Genomic DNA, 20814 nt, shown 5'->3' on the forward strand with positions numbered 1-20814 from the left:
AAGACACCACTATTTTTACTCCATCCGTTTTTTACTACATCAGTAGCTATCACAAATTCGACCAAATAAAGATATAAATAGCCACTAACCAAGAAACAACCTCATCAGATGACAGTCTGATAACATATTTATTGTATAGCATATGTTTTGTTAGAAAAATTTGCATATTTCAGGTATAAATCATAGTTTACATTGCAGCTACAGTCAGAAATTGCACCGAAAGCAGACAGAAAAATTACAGACACCAACGCCAAATAACTAAATACTCATCATAAAACATTTCTGAAAAATACATAGTGTACAGCAATTGAAAGACAGGCATCTTGTGATTCCAGACAATATTTCCGATTTATCAAGTGTTTTACAGCGAAAACACAATATAGCGTTATATTAGCTTAGCACAATAGCAAACATAACAACAGCATTGATTCAAGGCAAAAATAGCTATAACGTATAAACCACCAAAATATATTAATTGTTTCACTAACCTTCTCAGAATTCTTCAGATGACAGTCCTGTAACATCATATTACACAGTGCATATAGAGTTTGTTCGAAAATGTGCATATTTAGCGGCACAAATTGTGCTTATACAATGAGAATAGTGTCCATAACGTCAAGCAATCTGTCCCGCGCCATCTTGGAAAGCCACCTACTCTAATCGAAAACTATTCATAAACTTGACTAAAAAAATACAGGTTGGACAGCAATTGAAAGACAAATTAGTTCTTAATGCAATCGCCGAATTACATTTTTAAAATTAACCTTACTGCGCAATACAGGCTGCGATAACACAATGCTACACTGCAAGCAATGGCGTTTCATGCATTTGACATTTTTCAACAGAACAATGAATTATCAGCATAAAGACTGCTTACTATTAGCTGAGCTTCCATCAGAATCTTGGGCAAGGTGTCCTTTCTTCAAAACAATCGTCTTTGGGTTGAAAGATGTCCTCTTGTCCGGTCGAATTAGCCGCTAAACGTTAGACGCCAACTGGAGTGGTGTCCAACTCGTGAAAGCGCATGGCAAAGAAATCCCAGAAAATTGCAATAAACTGCTATAAACTGCTATAAGTCGGTTTAAATTAACTACCTTATGATGTCTTTAACACCTATAACGAATAAAAACATGACCGGAGATATAGAAATACTAAAACGAAAGCGTTTGCAGGACGCCATTCTGATGTCTTCATGCGTCAAGCGCACTGTTGAAAAGAACGGTACTTCCTGTTCCACGGTCTAATATAAGGTCCCAGATTGCGCAATCGACTCAATTCAAAGTCTCACCGCTTACTGACATCTAGAGGAAGGCGTATGCAGTGCATGTACCCTCATAGCTTGCATGGGGACTTATAAACTGATCTCAGAACAGGGACCTGGATTTCTGAAATCTCACTCCCTGACAGGAAAAGTGCTGCAGAATGAGTTCTGTTTCACTCAGAGAAATAATTCAAACGGTTTTAGAAACTAGAGAGTGTTTTCTATCCAATAGTAATAATAATATGCATATTGTACGAGCAAGAATTGAGTACGAGGCCTTTTTGAAATGGGCACCTTTTATCTGGCTACTCAATACTGCCCCTTGAGCCCAAAGAGGTTAAAAATATAAAACGGAAATATCACATCAACATAAGTATTCAGACCTTTTACTCAGTACTTTGTTGATGCATCTTTGGAAGCGAATGCAGCCTCAAGTAGCAGCTAACCGATCGCTGCAGCTGTACATAGTCCATCTGTAAATAGCCCACCCATCTACCTACCTCATCCCCATACTGTTTTTATTTACTTTTCTGCTCCTTTGCACACCAGTATCTCTACTTGCACATCATCATCTGCTCATTTATCACTCCAGTGTTATTCTGCTAAATTGTAATTCTTCGCTACCATGGCCTATTTATTGCCTACCTCCTCATGCCTTTCGCACACACTGTATATAGACTTTATTTTTGTTTTCTACTGTGTCATTGACTTGTTTATTGTGTTATTGGCTTGTTTATTGTTTATTCCATGTATAACTCTCTGTTGTTGTCTGTGTCACACTGCTTTGCTTTATCTTGGCCAGGTCGCAGTTGTAAATGAGAACTTGTTCTCAACTAGCCTACCTGGTTAAATAAAGGTGATGATGGTATGATGCTACAAGCTTGGCACACCTATATTTGTGGTGTTCCTATTCTTCTCTGCAGATCCTATCAAGCTCGGTCAGGTTGGATGGGTAGTGTCGCTGTACAGCTTTTTTCAGGTCTCTCCAAATATTTTCGATTGGGTTCAAGTCCTGACTCTGGCTGGGCCACTCTAGGACATTCAGAGACTTTACCCAAAGCCACTCCAAAGCCACTCCTCCTCTTTCCCTCAATCCTGACTAGTCTCCCAGTCCCTGCCGCTGAAAAACATCCCGACAGAATGATTGTGCCACCACCATGCATCACCATAGGGATGGTGCCAGGTTTCCTCCATTCAGGCCAAAGAGTTAAATCTTGGTTTTATCAGACCAGAGAATCTTGAGTCCTCTAGGTGCCTTTTGGCAAACTCCAAGTGGGCTGTCATGTGCCTTTTACTGAGGAGTGGCTTCCATCTGGCCACTCTACTATAAATGCCTGATTGATGGAGTGCTACAGAGATGGTTGTCCTTCTGGAAGGTTCTCTCATCTCCACAGAGGAACTATGGAGCTCTGTCAGACTGACCATCGGGTTCTTGGCCACCTCCCTGACCAAGGCCCTTCTCCCCCGATTGCTCAGTTTGGCCGGGCGGCCAGCTCTAGGAAGAGTATTGGTGATTCCAAATTTCTTCCATCTAAGAGTGATGGAGGCCACTGTGTTCTTGGGGACCTTCGAACCTGATTTGGCTTTGTCATTATGGGGTATTGTGTGTAGATTGATGAGGGAAAACAAATATTTAATCCATTTCAGAACAAGACTGTAACGTAACAAAATGTGGAAAAAGTCAAGGGGTCTAAATACTTTCCGAATGCACTGAATGTATTCAACATTTTTACTGAACACTCTTTTGGCCTGTACAGGAAATTTCCACTTTCACCTTTACTTAGGTACTTCTCTTCTCAGGTAAGTCAAGTAGAGAAGTGTAGATCGAATGAAGGGTGTCATCAGTACAAATAATTGACTTAGCTATTACATCATCATATGATCCTATTGTGGTTGATGTGCAACTGTGAGCAATTCAGCAACATTCAGTCCAATGTATTGCCATAGGATGCTCGTAAAGCTTATATAATGTGTAGCAGAAAGAGCAAAGTTGATCCTCAAGGGAGTTTTTGCTCTTGTTGTTGTCACTGATCTCTGAAACTAGAATGCTGCAGTAGTAGTATTAGTATTACTACTTAGTAATATTAGTAGTAGTGACTTTAGTAGCAACAGGGTTCTCAAAGGATCCGGATAAAGGACAAACACACACACACACACACACACACACACACACACACACACACACACACACACACACACACACACACACACACACAGTAGCCTGTAGATAACATGAAGGGTGTTATTGGAAATCGCTTATGATGTTGCTGAAGCTTATGTACAACTGTGAGATACTCAGCAACACTCAGTTATGGTCAAACTGGATCCCATGCGCAACAGAAGAGCACATTAGCCCTATAACTCTAAGCCAAAACAGTTGTAACACACACACACACACATACTGAAAGAACAGCTCCACCCTCTGTCCATCTTGACAAATGACACCAATGTAAAATCTGTAATACAAGTACCATGGTTGTTAGATAATGTAAGCCTTTATTGAATACATGTAGATCCCAGTAGAACCTACCTCTTTAGACTTTAGACATTGCACATGTTAACGTTCCCTCATCAAGATAAATTACATCAAGGACAGGTATTTAGTAAATGGTTTAACACACACCTCTATCTATGTATTGTCTATAGCAGGGCTATTCCAACCTGGGCCTAAAGGACTAGTAACTGCAGCACTGCTGGTTTTCATCCCTCCCCTCTGATCAGGGACTGATTCAGTGGATTCTCTGGCCAATCTAACGCATGCTTGTTCTTTCAGGGTCTAGACTGGGTTACTGTAAAGCACAAATGTTTTTGGAAAAAGTACAGATAAACTTGAATTATTGAATGATCGGTGAGAAGAAGGAGAGAGAGAAGGGGAGAAGAGAAACCTAGCAGTACTGTGGATGGACCTGGAGGGCCTGGAGTTGAGGTGTCCTGGTCTATAACATGTCTGTAGCTACGTATAGTACAGTCATCTCACCACTGGCATGCCTGTCACAACTACCCAGAAGTCAACTCAGAAGAAGGGACAGACACCTGCCCACAGAACAACCTGACAACAAGGACCTCACCAGAATGATACATTCACCTTTGACCCAGATTAACATAGCAGCTCCTCTACAGAAGAACAGCAGCAGGGATGTAGTGGAGCGGAAACAAACGTTAAAAAAGTGTTTATTATGTTGTTAGCACACCTGGCTATTACATCAACTAGCATGGTTAGCATTAGAGCTTACGTTACTCGATCCTCTACGCCTGTCATCTCGGCCGGCATTCAACGTATAGCCACCTTTGTATATTTTTTACCACTACATCCCTGTAAGCAGAGACACAAAAACAGCACAGCAACATAAATACTTTAGTAGCACACGTGCAAAGTTTCCTATTTTAACAGAGGTGTAGTTTTAGGGCTCTATTCAATCAGATCCGCATAGCGGTTGTTCTGGCGGAGGCGGAACTGCGTTAGAGCTGTCAAATCCACAAGCGGCTCCTGGCATTATACCTAAAGCGGACATTGCCATCGCATTAACGTAAATCCTATGCAGCCTTGTTTACAAGTTGGAACACAGGAATTTGAGATGTAATCTACACATCAATTAGGCTGACAGAAATCCTAATTTTGATTTCATGATTTTTCATTCTGAGCATAATTATTTCTGTATAGCCTATACTTTCTCGTTCGGAACTTCCAACTCTTTGTGACAATGATCGCAAAAGAGCAGCTGCTCACAGATTTGCTGCTGCCAAAACATCCACTATGCTGGTGTCTGCTGTCTCCAGTTAATGCTGATCTGATTGAATCTAGGCCTTAGAGTTTGTTTCACACAGAGTGATGTGAGGAGGGATAGATGGCTGCAAATTATGCAGTTGGACAAGCTGACAGACACAGAAACTCATTAACAAACCAATCAGACACCTCAGTGAGTCAAATCAACTCATCAATATCGACCCCAACCCATGGTTGAAAAACTAAAAACTTTTGAACGTATACATTAGAATAAACACACACGCACACCCGATATCATACACACACACACATGCACACACATATTGTACATCTACACAAACTATCCATTCCTGGTCAAAAGCAAAAGCATGCACTGCAGTAATGCCAATATCCTACTGCAGTTTCCCCACAAACTAGACATTTAGATAATCGTATGGATACCTAGAAAGTAATCCATGTAAACAAGTAAAATGGGTGAAATATCCCTTTAACATGACAAGCCGGAATCCTTCATTGACGCTTCTCTAGTTCGGATTCTGTCCTTACAGAATCAATATTTTGTAACATAGTAAAACTATGGCACCTAGGCTGACTAAAGTACGTATCTTATCACCTAACTTGTATTCACATCAGACCCGTAGCACTGAGGGTAGCAGCAATATGTACCTTTGATAAAACTCAGGCTACGTTTACAATCAACCTGGTCTCAGAGCATTTCGTATGATTCTGTACGTAAATCTGAAAACACTATGTTACGTTTCGTATGGTATGTATTAATTTGTGGATGACCATCACCCATTTCATATGATATGTTACGAATTATAGCTAGCTGGCTAACATTAGCTAGGCTAGGAGTTAGGGTTGGGTGTTAGGGTTAAGTTTAGGGGTTAGGTTAATGGGTTAAGGTATCAGGGATCAAGGTAAGACCCAGATGCAGACTGTCGAAGTAACACTGTTTATTGTGGCAACAGAGGCAGACAAAGACAGGTCAAGGTTGGCATGGGTCGGAAATCCAGGGTAAGGCAAAGGTACAGGACGGTAGGCGGACTCTGGGTCAGGCAGAGAGGTTTAGGAGGGCGGGTACAGGGTCAGGACAGGCAATGGTCAAAACCGTTGTTAGATATTACTGCTCGGTCGGAACTAGAAGCACAAGCATTTCGCTACACTCGCATTAACATCTGCTAACCATGTGTATGCGACCAATAAAATTTGATTTGATTTGATTTAGCAAAGAGAGGCTGGGAAACGATAGGAGCTGACAGGAAAAACCGCTGGTAAGCTTGAACGAACAAGACGAACTGGTAACAATCAGACAGAGAACACAGGTATAAATACACAGGGGATAATAGGGAAGATGGACGACACCTGGAGGGAGGTGGAGACAAGCACAAGGACAGGTGAAACAGAACAGAAACAGGGCATGACATAAGGTTAGGGTTAGGGGAAGGGTTAGCTAACATGCAAAAGAATTGCGAAGTAGCTAAAGAATACTAAGTAGTTGAAAAGTTGCTAATTAGCAAAAGTTGTCCGTAATGAGATTCAAACTCGCAACGTTTGGGTTTCTAGACGTTTGTGTTATACGCCAACCCATCCACCCCGATCAACCATTCTACTTTAGTTTTTGCCTTAAGTAACCATCGGTCTTATGTAACCCTACCAAACGTGACATATCATATCAAATCAACATATCATACTAATTTGAGTGTCCCGGATTTACGTTTACCATGTTAGGTCTAGTCAATGAGACCAGGCTGTTACAATGGCTTTTTCATATATCATCCCATTAAAGTCCACCTGCTTTCTGCTTAAACACATAGTTTAATGTTATACCAACTCAGCAACAAATAACCTAAACACGCATAAGCAGATATTACTTTTCTGTTTATGGATTTAAATTAGGTCACACACCAAGATGGTGAAACTGACAAGCTAGCTCACAGGAGATTGCCCATATATCACACACACCCGCAGACACACAAACACACACACAGACACACACACACACACACACACACACTAGAGCGAAGAAGAGAAGAACTACATACTAGAGCGATTTCCAGCAGAGTTTCATAAGAGAGAAAGGTTGGAGGGAACGAGGCACGACATTTGAGAAAGGCCATCGAGTTTTGTAGAGGGTAAGCTACCGTATGAGACAAGCAGCATGGCAGAGAGAGAGAAAGACAGAGGGATGGAGAGAGAATCACAACAGAAAGAAACAGAGAGAGCAAGGTAAGGAGAGAGAGACAACGTAAGAAAGATAAATGGAAAGACAGAGAGAGTGAGAGAGAGAGCGAGAGAGAGAGAGAGAGATGTAGGGATACAGGTAAAGACAAAGAAAGAGTTAAACAGATACAAAGAAACAAAGAAACGGGGAAGAGCTATCGCTAGCAGCTCAGAGGTTTCTTACTGAATAAATTCCTTTTGACAGAGACCCACAGCAACAGAGAACAAAGCCCTAAGCTGTCCCACACACACACACACACACACACACACACACACACACACACACACACACACACACACACACACACACACACACACACACAAACACACAGTTTTCTTTAGAAATGTAGCTGCTTAATTTCCTGTAACTTTTGACGACACTAAAAGCTATTTCTTACTATTTCTATTTTACTATGGCCATGTTTTTCTTGCAATTGGAGCTGGGGGTGCAAAAGGCTTGAACATACATCATGAATAACTGACTACTTTGAAAGTAGAAATCACGCCCCACTCTGAAGTGTACAGCACTTCTTGGCATTTTGGTTTGAAGTACAAGATAGCACAGCAGCGACACAATAAATAACATTATTACATTATTGATAGACAAATTAATAAATAAACAAGCAAACAAATGATGGCCCATATTTTACAGTAAAATCTGAACTGAAGACAGAGTACAGTCTGTGAGTGGTTGGTGGTAAAGCCTTTTACACACATGTGTTCTGTGTGGCGCCTGTGTAGGGCAACCATTGGTGTTTCTCTATTACCTTATTTGAACATGCTGTAATAAGGCCTACATAACACTGTCTTAAAACAAAGACAGTACATGTCAGCTTATGACGGACTTTGTACTGTTACGGCGTGTACTATTGTTTAGCTTAGCTAATTGGCTAAGCATGAAGCTGGCCAGATAGCATACTTGAATACCAGCCCAGATATGTAGTCCTTATGACAGCATGTTCAACAAAAGCCTAACCGGCACATGAGTGAAGGCTGCTGGGTAGTGTAGTTCTACATCAGGACATTGCCGCGTGTGTCAGGCAGCCGTAGCCCCACCAGTCCTCCTCCCACCAGTACAGTCGACGCCAGCAGGATGGGGATGGCCTTAGTGATGCCAACCAGAGAGCCGAAGATCAGGTTCCCCAGCACCGCTGCCAGCTTACACATGGCATTACAGAAGCCAAAGCCTGTACCCCTGGAGAGGAGAGGAGGAGAGAGTCAGGGTACATGTGTCTCTCTCTGTGTGTGTGTGTGTGTGTGTGTGTGTGTGTGTGTGTGTGTGCGTGCGTGCGTGCGTGCGTGCGTGCGTGCGTGCGTGCGTGCGTGCGTGCGTGCGTGCGTGCGTGCGTGCGTGCGTGCGTGCGTGCGTGCGTGCGTGCGTGCGTGCGTGCGTGCGTGCGTGCGTGATCTATCCACCTCCTGTCTGTAGGGTAAAGCTCAGCAGTGACTACATCCAGGGAGTTCCAGGCTGATATACTGAGGCCGTTATAGAGACACAGCATGAAGATCATCATAGACTCACTGGTACCAAACCACAGGAAGAAACAACTGATGCCTGACAGCACCATGGAGCCCCCTGAAGGACAAAACATGCTATTACACACAAGATCACAAAAACACGAGATGTCATTTGATAACACATTACAAATACATACTCTTTTTGGTGATGATTGTTTTTCTTCATTTCACAGCAAGGTCAAACTCCAGTGGGGTAGTCATGCAATTGAAACTCTGTCTGAATTCCAAAGACATACTCTGTATGCAGTAGAATTTCAAAAACGTGTACAATTGAAACACTCCTACCCAGCATGCTCAGGCGCCCTATCTTGTCCATGAGGAGGGCGGAGACTATGTTGCCGGGCAACACGGCGAGTGTCCCCAGGAAGTTGACAAAGTAGACCCAGTAGGCGCTGTAGTCGTCGTCGAAAGTCATCTGACAGCCCGTTTTGTTGTGATGAAATGAACTGTTGATCACCCTCGACCCAACCAGCTTAGAATCGTCAATATCTGGAGAGAAAGACATGGAGACGAACAGAGAATGAAGAGTACTAATTTGACTCCTTTCTGTGCTTTTTGTCTGGCAGGTAGATTTTGTTGCTGTGGTTGAACCCGCTGTGGTTGAACCCGCGGCAGGTAGCCTAGCGGGTAGGAGCATTGGTCCAGTAACTGAACGGTTGCTGGATCGAATCCCCGAGCTGACAAGGTAAAGATCTGACGTTCTGCCCCTGAGCAAGGCAGTTAACCCACTGTTCCCCGGATGCTGAAGACGTGGATGTCGATTAAGGCAGCCCCCCCGCACCTCACTGATTCAAACGGGTTGAGTCAAATGCGGAGGACACATTTCAGTTGAATGCATTCAGTTGTACAACTGACTAGGTATCCCCTTTTCATAAGGAAAGACAGTAGGCCTATAACTCTTTTATTAACTCATGTTTGCCCACTATAATTCACAAATGGTACCACCCTGCCTCTTTGCCTCAGTAACTTCTCTTCATGAAGGGAAGGGTGAACAGGGGGTGGGAGGGGGGTCAAAAACATGGTCCATCAGCAAAAACATCCCAGGTCTTTTAGGGATAACTACGTAACTCCCCTCTGATCGAAAAACTATTAATACACATAAAGGAGACAAAGGCAGCAATCACTGCCCTCTCTTTACCTCTCTCTCTTCATCTCCCACTCCCTTTTTCTCTCTCTTTACCTCTCTCTCTTCATCTCTCCCTCCCTTTTTCTCTCTCTTTACCTCTCTCTCTTCATCTCTCACTCCCTTTTTCTCTCTCTTTACCTCTCTCTCTTCCTCTCTCACTCCCTTTTTCTCTCTCTTTACCTGTCTCTCGTCATCTCTCACTCCCTTTTTCTCTCTCCCCGCTCCCTCCATTACCACACCCTTCCCCATTCCTCTCTCTTTGGTCTCTGCTCCCAGGAGGAGTGTCACTGCTAGAGGCAGTAAGACTACATTTCCCATGTGGCTTTTGCACCAAGCTGACACGCCCAAATTGTTTTCATGTTCAGCTGTTTCCTAAAGGCTGAGGGGGAACCGTTTCTAAACCTGTGTCAGCTGAACTGCACCGTGGCTGTTTACAGTCCCCCAAATTCACTACTCCCTCAGAAACACTTGGTGTCCTGGAGGTGTTGTCTGGTTCAACCATTAGTCAGGTCCTCTTATAATTAAATTGCACTCTACCCGAGATGATATAACATACAGTACCAGTCAAAAGTTTGGACACACCTACTCATTCAAGGGTTTTTCTTTATTTTTTACAATGTTCTACTCTGTAGAATAATAGTGAATACATCAAAACTATGGAATAACAGATGAAGCTGGTTGAGAGAATGCCAAGAATGTGCAAAGCTGTCATCAAGGCAAAGGGTGGCTACTTTGAAGAATCTAAAATCTAAAATATATTTTGATATGTTGAACTCTTTTTTTGGTTACTACATGATTCCATATGTGTTATTTCATAGTTTTGATGTCTTCACTATTATTCTACAATGTAGAAAATAGTACTAATAAAGAAAAACCCTTGAATGAGTAGCTGTGTCCAAACTTTTGACTGTTACTGTATGTCATAAACAGTATTATAAGATAGCGTTAACCAAGATCTGGGAGCGTTAACCATTACAACGTGAATTGGTCTGTGTGAAGCCAATTTAGAAAGGATATCTTTCCTTGCCTTAACTTTAGAGCAGAATGTTTAATTTGGTGACCCTCTGTCTATCAAATGGAATTGAACTTAATGCTGCAGGAGCCTATGTGTGTGTAATGATCATTGCAATGCTATTGTAGGTGGTGCACACGGCTCGGTTTCTTTGTCAAGCACAATGAACAGGAAGCAAAGAGGCAATCTCAGCAGGGGAAAATTCAAAGGAAAAGCTATAACTGCTTGAACCCACTCTTCACTCTCCTCTACAACCTCTACAAAGGTGAGAGAGAGAGAGAGAGAGAGAGAGAGAGAGAGAGAGAGAGAGAGAGAGAGAGAGAGAGAGAGAGAGAGCAGAGAGAGAGAGAGAGAGAGAGAGAGAGCAGAGAGAGAGAGAGAGAGAGAGAGAGAGAGAGAGCAGAGAGAGAGAGAGAGAGAGAGAGAGAGAGAGAGAGAGAGAGAGAGAGAGAGCAGAGAGAGAGAGAGCTGTTAATGGTAATCCCATGTCCACTACTACTATTATTATTACTGTTGGTTCCACCATTTATTTATATATAAATATATATATATTTTGTATATATATACATATATATTAGATTTTTATTTTTCGATATGTATACTTTGACAATGTAAGTAATAATGAACTTGCCATGTCAATAAAGTCAATTGAATTGAATTGAATTGAGAGAGAGAGAGAGAGAGAGCAGAGAGAGAGAGCAGAGAGAGAGAGAGAGAGCAGAGAGAGCAGAGAGAGCAGAGAGAGCAGAGAGAGCAGAGAGAGAGAGAGCAGAGAGAGAGAGAGCAGAGAGAGCAGAGAGAGCAGAGAGCAGAGAGAGCAGAGAGAGCAGAGAGCAGAGAGAGCAGAGAGAGCAGAGAGAGAGAGAGCAGAGAGAGCAGAGAGAGAGAGAGCAGAGAGCAGAGAGAGAGAGAGAGAGAGAGAGAGCAGAGAGAGAGCAGAGAGAGAGCAGAGAGAGCAGAGAGAGAGAGAGCAGAGAGAGAGCAGAGAGAGAGAGAGCAGAGAGAGAGAGAGCAGAGAGAGCAGAGAGCAGAGAGAGCAGAGAGAGAGAGAGCAGAGAGAGCAGAGAGAGAGAGAGCAGAGAGAGCAGAGAGAGAGAGAGCAGAGAGAGAGAGAGCAGAGAGAGAGCAGAGAGAGAGCAGAGAGAGCAGAGAGAGAGAGAGCAGAGAGAGAGCAGAGAGAGAGCAGAGAGAGAGCAGAGAGAGAGCAGAGAAAGAGAGAGCAGAGAGAGAGCAGAGAGAGAGCAGAGAGAGAGCAGAGAGAGAGAGAGCAGAGAGAGAGAGAGCAGAGAGAGAGCAGAGAGAGAGAGAGCAGAGAGAGAGCAGAGAGAGAGCAGAGAGAGAGACAGAGAGAGAGGCAGAGAGAGAGACAGAGAGAGAGACAGAGAGAGAGACAGAGAGAGAGACAGAGAGAGTGACAGAGAGAGTGAGAGCAGAAAGAAAGAGAGCAGAGAAATATAGAGAGAGGAGAGGAAGAGAGTTATGTCCGAAGCATAATAGGGTTTTAGGAGAGGCTAGGCAGGGGGACACCTCATCTGTAACATGGTTGCTGTGAGGAAGAGACGTGAGTTACATTTCAAGTAAATATCCAAGTGTGTGTGTGTCAACTCTCACCTGTGTTATAAAAGAAGGCCTCTACGAAGCTGCAGTTCTTGAATAATGAGCCTACTGTTGACACGTCATCAAAGTAACAGTTCTGAAACGTGGAGTCTACGAAGGTGACGGACTTCAACTTCATGCTGATGAACCTAGCGAGCCGGATATGCGATTAGGACAGAATGAGAGGAGGAGAGGAGAAGAAAATAAGAAAACAAGAAGAAAAAAGAAGAATACAGAAATAAATAAAAAACTCCATTACACCAACACTTATTTATGGTCGACACACACAAAGCCGAGGAGCTGAGATTGTAATCAGGCAAATAAACGATTTATGATATCCTCTCCAGCAGCCAGCGGTGTGAGACCACTAACTAGGAGCCAATCCTGGCCTATACGCTGACTCAGCCCTTTCTATCCGCGAGATAAGGAGACGTGTTGAACTGGACGGCTGGACTGGACTGATTAAAGACTTTACAAAACAGAGACGCAACGCAGGTCCACTGGCCAGTATTGTTGATGCACAAACAAAACACAGCATAAGTGCACACACACACACACGTACACGAACACACACACACACATGTACACGAACACACACACGCACACACGTACACGAACACACACACATGCGGTGTTGAGATGAACAAAGTTAATCTCTCACGTATTACAGCTCGAATAGATTGTTTTCAGTTCTGAGGTAACCATGGTTTCTAATGTAAGCGGTGTAGTACGTCAACATGGTCCTGTGATATTGTGTGTATCCCAGCATGCCTGTCTCTTATCCACCCCACAGCTACTGTATTACGATACTGCCTCTCATCTAATCTAATATATGTGTGTTGTGTCATGTTGTATTCATAGATGAGGTACAGAGGAGAAGCATAATACAAATATACATTGTGGTGTCTCCTCTGGCCTCTGAAAGAGGCAATAATAACCTTGCCATAGAGAGAGAGAGAGAGAGAGAGGAAGAGAGGCGAAGAAGGAGTGCGAGGAGAAGAGGGAGTGAGAGAAAGAGAGAGGGAGGAAGAAAGAGAGAGACAGAGAAGGAATGGTAGGGAGGAGGCGAGGGAGAGAGATGATGTTTTTTAATTTCCTGGAGGCGGTGTAGATAAAGGAACGGTGTGTTGTTTACCGGAATGACGGATCACACTGCAAACATGGAATGAGACAGGCTACTTTAAATATATTATCATTGGAGAAACTGGGGGTTCTGACAAAGTCTGTTGAACACATTAAAGACAGTCTCTTTAAGAGAGTCTGTTGGTTACAATACCTGTCATTGATGAAGACTCCGTTGATGTGTGTGTGTGTGTGTGTGTGTGTGTGTGTGTGTGTGTGTGTGTGTGTGTGTGTGTGTGTGTGTGTGTGTGTGTGTGTGTGTGTGTGTGTGTGTGTGTGTGTGTGTGTGTGTGTGTGTGTGTGTGTGTGCGTGCTGACACAGTACCTGTCGTTGACGAACACTCCGTTGGTGTGTATCTGGTTCTCCAGGGTGAAGTTAAAGGTGAAGTCTTCTATACGTTCGTTGTTGTGAGTCTTCACTCTGGAGGCGTACTCATCAGACTGAAGGTGATGGATGACATCAGGGAACCACACTGATAGGCCGTAGTACCTGCACACAGGAAATTACATCATCGTAGCTTGTTTTGTTTCAACGTTGTTCATTTGAAAAGTAGTGCAATGTATTATTGATACTAAGTGGTTCCTTTAGCTATACTGAACAAAGATATAAATGCAACATGTAAAGTGTTGGTCGCATGTTTCATGAAGTGAAATAGAAAAATTCCATACATTTTCCATATGCACAAAAAGCTTATTTCTGTCAAATTTTGTGCACAAATTTGTTTACATCCCTGTTAGTGAGCATTTCTCCTTTGCCAAGATAATCCATCCACCTGACAGTTGTGTCTTATCAAGAAGCTGATTAAACAGCATGATCATTACACAGGAGCACCTTGTGCTGGGGACAATAAAAAGCCACTCTAAAATGTACAGTTCTGTCCCACTACACAATGCTACAGATGTCTCAAGTTTTGAGGGAGCGTGCAATTGGCATGCTGGCTGCAGGAATGTCGAACAGAGCTGTTTTAGAGAATTTGGCAGTTTATCCAACCGGCCTCCAACCGCACACCACGTGTAACCACGCCAGCCCAGGACCACATCTGGCTTCTTCACTTGCGGGATCGTCTGAGGAGGGGGAGGGGGGGTGCTGAGGAGTACTTCTGTCTTTTGTGGGGAAAAACTCATTCCGATTGGCTGGGCCTGGCTCCTCAGTGGGTGGGCCTACGCCCTCCGAGGCCAACTCATGGCTGTGCCCCTGCCCAGTCATGTGAAATCCATAGATTAGGGCATAATACGTTTATTTAAATTGACTGATTTACTTCTCTGAAATTTAACTCAGTAAAATCTTGGAAATTGCTGCATGTTGCATTTATATTTTTGTTCAGTCTAGATGGGCGATCTCTTTCCCTGTTAGCGTGTTAGCATTTATCACAGGGATATCAGCGAGACACTGGCTATATCTCAGAGTCAGACACTTATCATTATGAACACACAGACTCAGCTGGGACAGACTGATAACTGGGATAAGTACTGCTGAGAGAAGAGCAACACTTCAACACCTTCATTTAATAAACAGAGTGGAGTTGAGAGGACAATCTTACCCAAAAGACAGTGTGAACCACACGATGGCCAGTTTGATGGTGTTGTCTCTGACCGGGTAGTTGAAACATTTCATGAACGTTAACCAGATCTAAACAGAGTAAATGAGAGAGAGAGAGATGGAAATAGGGAGAGGGTGATAAATTCATTCATCATAATGCTTTCATGTCATCTGGGAATCGGACTCCTACCCCTCTGAGTTCGGTCCTGATCCTGAAGAGGACTTTGGCCACAGGGTTGGCTGAGTCTGACTGCATCTCCACCAACTCATCCAGATGCTTAGGAAGCTTTATCCTGTTCACCTACAGTACAGGGGTAGACACAGTCAATGTGTGTGTGTATTTGTGATAGATAGATAGATAGATAGATAGATAGATAGATAGATAGATAGATAGATAGATAGATAGATAGATAGATAGATAGATAGATAGATAGATAGATAGATAGATAGATAGATAGATAGATAGATAGATAGATAGATAGATAGATAGATAGATAGATAGATAGATAGATAGATAGATAGATAGATAGATAGATAGATAGATAGATAGATAGATAGATAGATAGATAGATAGATAGATGGATGGATGGATGGATGGATGGATGGATGGATGGATGGATGGATGGATGGATGGATGGATGGATGGATGGATGGATGGATGGATGGATGGATGGATGGATGGATGGATGGATGGATGGATGGATAGATAGATAGATAGATAGATAGATAGATAGATAGATAGATAGATAGATAGATAGATAGATAGATAGATAGATAGATAGATAGATAGATAGATAGATAGATAGATAGATAGATAGATAGATAGATAGATAGATAGATAGATAGATAGATAGATAGATAGATAGATGGATGGATGGATGGATGGATGGATGGATGGATGGATGGATGGATGGATGGATGGATGGATGGATGGATGGATGGATGGATGGATGGATAGATAGATAGATAGATAGATAGATAGATAGATAGATAGATAGATAGATAGATAGATAGATAGATAGATAGATAGATAGATAGATAGATAGATAGATAGATAGATAGATAGATAGATAGATAGATAGATAGATAGATAGATAGATAGATAGATAGATAGATAGATAGATAGATAGATAGATAGATAGATAGATAGATAGATAGATAACACAATTAGATCCAACCAAATCATGAGAAAACAAAGAGATAATTACTTGACACATTGGAAAGAATTAACAAAAAAACAGAGCAAACTAGAATGCTATTTGGCCCTAAACAGAGAGTACACAGTGGCAGAATACCTGACCACTGTGACTGACCCAAACTTAAGGAAAGCTTTGACTGTGTACAGACTCAGTGAGCATAGCCTTGCTATTGAGAAAGGCCGCCGTGGGCAGACTTGGCTCTCAAGAGAAGACTATGTGCACACTGCCCACAAACTGATGTGGAAACTGAGCTGCACTTCCTAACCTCCTGCCAAATGTATGACCATATTAGAGACACATATTTCCCTCAGATTATACAGATCCACAAAGAATTTGAAAACAAAACCAATTTTGATAAACTCCCACATCTACTGGGTGAAATACCACAGTGTGCCATCACAGCAGCAAGATTTGTGACCTGTTGCCACAAGAAAAGGGCAACCAGTGAAGAACAAACACCATTGTATATACAACCCTTATTTATGTTTATTTATTTTCCCTTTTGTACTTTAACTATTTGCACATCGTTACAACACTGTATATAGACATATGACATTTGAAATGTCTTTATTCTTTTGAAACTTCTGTGAGTGTAGTGTTAACAGTACATTTTTATTGTTTATTTCATTTTTGTTTATTATCTACTTCACTTGCTTTGCCAATGTAAACATATGTTTCCCATGCCAATAAAGCTATTGAATTGAATTGAGAGAGAGACAGAGAGCGAGAGAGAGAGAGAGCGAAAGAGAGAAAGAGAGACGGACAAACAGACAAAACAGACAGACAGACAGACAGACAGACAGACAGACAGACAGACAGACAGGCAGGCAGGCAGGCAGGCAGGCAGGCAGGCAGGCAGGCAGGCAGGCAGGCAGGCAGGCAGGCAGGCAGGCAGGCAGACAGGCAGACAGACAGACAGACAGACAGACAGACAGACAGACAGACAGACAGACAGACAGACAGACAGACAGACAGACAGACAGACAGACAGACAAGTGCGAGCAAGCAAGAGAGAGAGAGGTACTGTATACTCACAGTAAAGACTTTCTCTGGTTCTCCGCGGGCCCTCATGTTGGTGTCGTGGATCTGTTTCAGCACCATCCAGGCCTCGTCATGTTTACCCATCTATACACAGAGAGGAGGGTTACACACACACACACACACACACACACACACACACACACACACACACACACACACACACACACACACACACACACACACACACACACACACACACACACACACACACACACGCACACACACACACTCCTTACCTCTAGGAAAAACCGTGGGCTCTCAGGTATGAAGGTGAGTGCTACAACAGCACACACACAGGGCAGAGCACACACCACCACAAACACTCTCCAACTGTGGAACTGGTAAGCCGAGCCCATACTGAAACTCCAACCTGCACACACAAACAGAAACCACGAATCAGATACAAGCAAAATTAGCACAGAAATACAAATTCCATGCCTAATATGACGTATTTTTGTAAAAAGTATGAAGGTCTGAAAATCTTAAAGTGCCACCAAGCACCCTTAAATCATCAACCTGTTTCATTATTGTCTCTTATGAGGAAACACACACTTCTATTTTCCACATGAGATGCAGCATGTTGATGGTAATGAGAATGACTAGAGGCTGAAGAACACCATATGGTGAAGAGAACGGGAGAGAAAGAGAGAGAGAGAAGGAGAGAGAAAGACAAAGCGTTGGGTTCAATTCTTATTGGAGGCATTCAGTGAGACTAATTGATACAGCAATCTCTGAGGACAGCAAAGCAAGAACTCAGGTAACAGCCTCAGTTAGCAACCACTGCACACACTACCTTTTCTCTCTCTCTCTCTCTCTCTCTCTCTCTCTCTCTCTCTCTCTCTCTCTCTCTCTCTCTCTCTCTCTCTTCCCTTCTTTTTCTTTGATTCCTCTCTGTCTTTTCTTCTCTGTATCTATTATTCTCTTTCTTACAGGAAGGAATGTAGGCCGACAGCACATAAAGTATATCTTCAGCATCCCCTGAACAGAATGAAAATAAAGACACACAGCAAGCAGACAGCTGGTGATTTTACAGTCAGTGTATGGGTGGTATTCTGGCTTGCCCCTGGGGTGGAGGGAGAAAGCCACAGAGCTGTCATAGAATAGAATACATAAAAATATTATCAATTTATTCTATTTAATAAGTAAATCAATCCATGGATTCTATTTCTATGGTTATGGCAGGGAGATAGCAGAAGTGTAAGGGGGAGTTATGGTGATATCACAGTATTGTAAACCAAATCATGTCTGTTTGAGGGTTGTTGGTGTGTGTGTGTGTGTGTGTGTGTGTGTGTGTGTGTGTGTGTGTGTGTGTGTGTGTGTGTGTGTGTGTGTGTGTGTGTGTGTGTGTGTGTGTATCCCATGGGGATGCGTTAGATTCTACCAGTACAAATCTCATTAGGAGAATTATAATGGACTGGAGGGTATGGCTGACTGACTCACACACACATATGCACACGTACAGGCATCCGCGCGCACACACACACAGCAAGATTTATTGAGCTACGCTATGCAGAATAACGCAATGTCACACCACACACACATACACACCTGCAGTATCCTTGGTCTCAGCGCATTGCCCACGACCAATGTTAAATCACTGAGCAAATTTCAGGTCTGCTGAGTGCAAACTTGAACGTTGTGAAAATTCTGTGCAACTTCCAGCGCACACTTACTGTGAACACTGAGGCTGTACCCGCTTTAAGTTATTATTATTATTATAATATTTTTTTTACCTCCTTTTTCTCCCCAATTTCGATCTTGTCTCATCGCTGCAACTCCCCAACGGGCTTGGGAGGTGAAGGACGGATCATACGTCCTCCGAAACATGACCCGCCAAACGCTTCTTAACACCCGCACGCTTAACCCGGAAGCCAGCTGCACCAATGTGTCAGTCGAAACACAGTTCGAACTGACAACCGAGGTCAGCCTGCAGACGCCCGGCCCACCACAAGGAGTCGCTAGAGCGCGATGAGCCAAGTAAAGCACGCCCGGCCAAACCCTCCGATAACCCGGACGACGCTGGGCCAATTGTGTGCCGCCCTTATGGGACTTCCGATCACGTCCGGTTGTGACACTGCCTGGGATCGAATCCAGGACTGTAGTAACGCCTTTGGCACTGTGATGCCTTAGATTGCTGCGCCACTTGGGAGGCCCTTAACCTGTTTATCCACTTGTCCTTCAGACAAGGAGGTGACTGAAATGTTATTGTGTTGTTTGACGCAAGAAATCACTTTACAAAACAAAAAAATGCATCATTATTCCCATAGCATTATAACAGAGAATCAGGAAAATTATGCTACCCTCTGCCTACTGGCTACTTAGCTTTTTCAAGCCTGTCTCAAAACACAACATTGGCCTTTTAAAACAAAAAAAAGCTCTTTACATGAAGCTGGTTGAGAGAATGGCAGGAGTGTGCAAAGCTGTCATCCAGGCAAAGGTTGGCTACTTTGAAGAATCTAAAATCTAAAATATATTTTGACTTGTTTAATACTTTTTTGGTTACAACATGATTCCATATTTGTTATTCCATAGTTTTGATGTCTTCACTATTATTCTACAATGTAGAAAATAGTACAAATAAAGAAAAACCCTTGAATGAGTAGCTGTGTCCAAACTTTTGACTGGTACTGTATATTCTTTGTATTAGTATGTTAGACATTTACTGTACAGCTGGAGCTAGAAACACAAGCATTTCACTTCTATCTGCTTTAAAGGAGTAGTTCACTATTTTACAACTTGATGTTAGAAGGTTCCTCGCCCTGAAAGTAGTCTACAGGAGAAACTGTAATCCATGGTTTAGTTCAAGGGTGTAACTTTGTGTTGGATTTTGGGGGGATTAGGGTCAATGAGTTTCCGTTGTCAACACCGCTGTAGGGGGATCCGGCGGTACAGTATGCAGCCGGATCTACTAATCCCCACATGGGAGATAAAAAAACATTAAAAAGCTGTGAAATTGTTATTTCTGGTTAATTTTGAAGTGAAAATACATCATAAAATGTGCTGATAAATTGGTCAATATACTACAATCACAATGGAAACACCAATATTTTTCTATATTACTTTAAACTGTGTTCTTACTCTTAACAGTTCAGAAAGTCACCAACACAACCCTTATTTAACTACATTTACATGTCTAAAACTATTATTCTATTTATGTACCCAGCATTACGCTTGGCTAGTACATGGTCTTGAATAACTCATTTCTTATACCCAATTAACTTAAAATGAGTCGAGGGAATCTGAGTCCACAAACTTTTTAGTTGGTTACACAATTTAATTGCAGTGTTAATTCATAAAATATTTCAGTGACAGTCAAACTACACTACATGACCAAAAGTATGTGGACACCTGCTCGTCGAACATCTCATTCTAAAATCATGGGCATTCATATGGAGTGTCCTCCCTTTGCTGCTATAACAGCTTCCTCTCTCCACTCCATTCAGCCACAAGAG

At 42.6% G+C, this 20814-nt stretch overlaps 1 protein-coding gene across 2 annotated transcripts in view; it reads right to left on the reverse strand.

The window, feature by feature from the left end:
* Positions 1 to 8219: 8219 nt before the first annotated feature.
* LOC120021912 (synaptic vesicle glycoprotein 2C-like) overlaps positions 8220 to 20814 on the reverse strand; it is a 60762-nt gene continuing 48167 nt past the window's right edge. Inside the window, exons 4-12 of one of the 2 annotated variants that reach the window (XM_038965749.1) lie at positions 17599 to 17732; positions 17357 to 17446; positions 15313 to 15423; positions 15124 to 15212; positions 13908 to 14072; positions 12476 to 12609; positions 9012 to 9215; positions 8625 to 8784; positions 8220 to 8403 (exon numbers count right to left, since the gene is read on the reverse strand). In XM_038965749.1, coding sequence (XP_038821677.1) covers positions 8220 to 8403; positions 8625 to 8784; positions 9012 to 9215; positions 12476 to 12609; positions 13908 to 14072; positions 15124 to 15212; positions 15313 to 15423; positions 17357 to 17446; positions 17599 to 17732 — 1271 coding nt within the window. The remainder of the gene's footprint in view (positions 8404 to 8624; positions 8785 to 9011; positions 9216 to 12475; positions 12610 to 13907; positions 14073 to 15123; positions 15213 to 15312; positions 15424 to 17356; positions 17447 to 17598; positions 17733 to 20814) is intronic. The other variant, XM_038965750.1, reaches the window with a different exon arrangement.

This window comes from Salvelinus namaycush, chromosome 26 (genome assembly GCF_016432855.1).
Source record: "Salvelinus namaycush isolate Seneca chromosome 26, SaNama_1.0, whole genome shotgun sequence".
Lineage (NCBI taxonomy): Eukaryota > Metazoa > Chordata > Actinopteri > Salmoniformes > Salmonidae > Salvelinus > Salvelinus namaycush.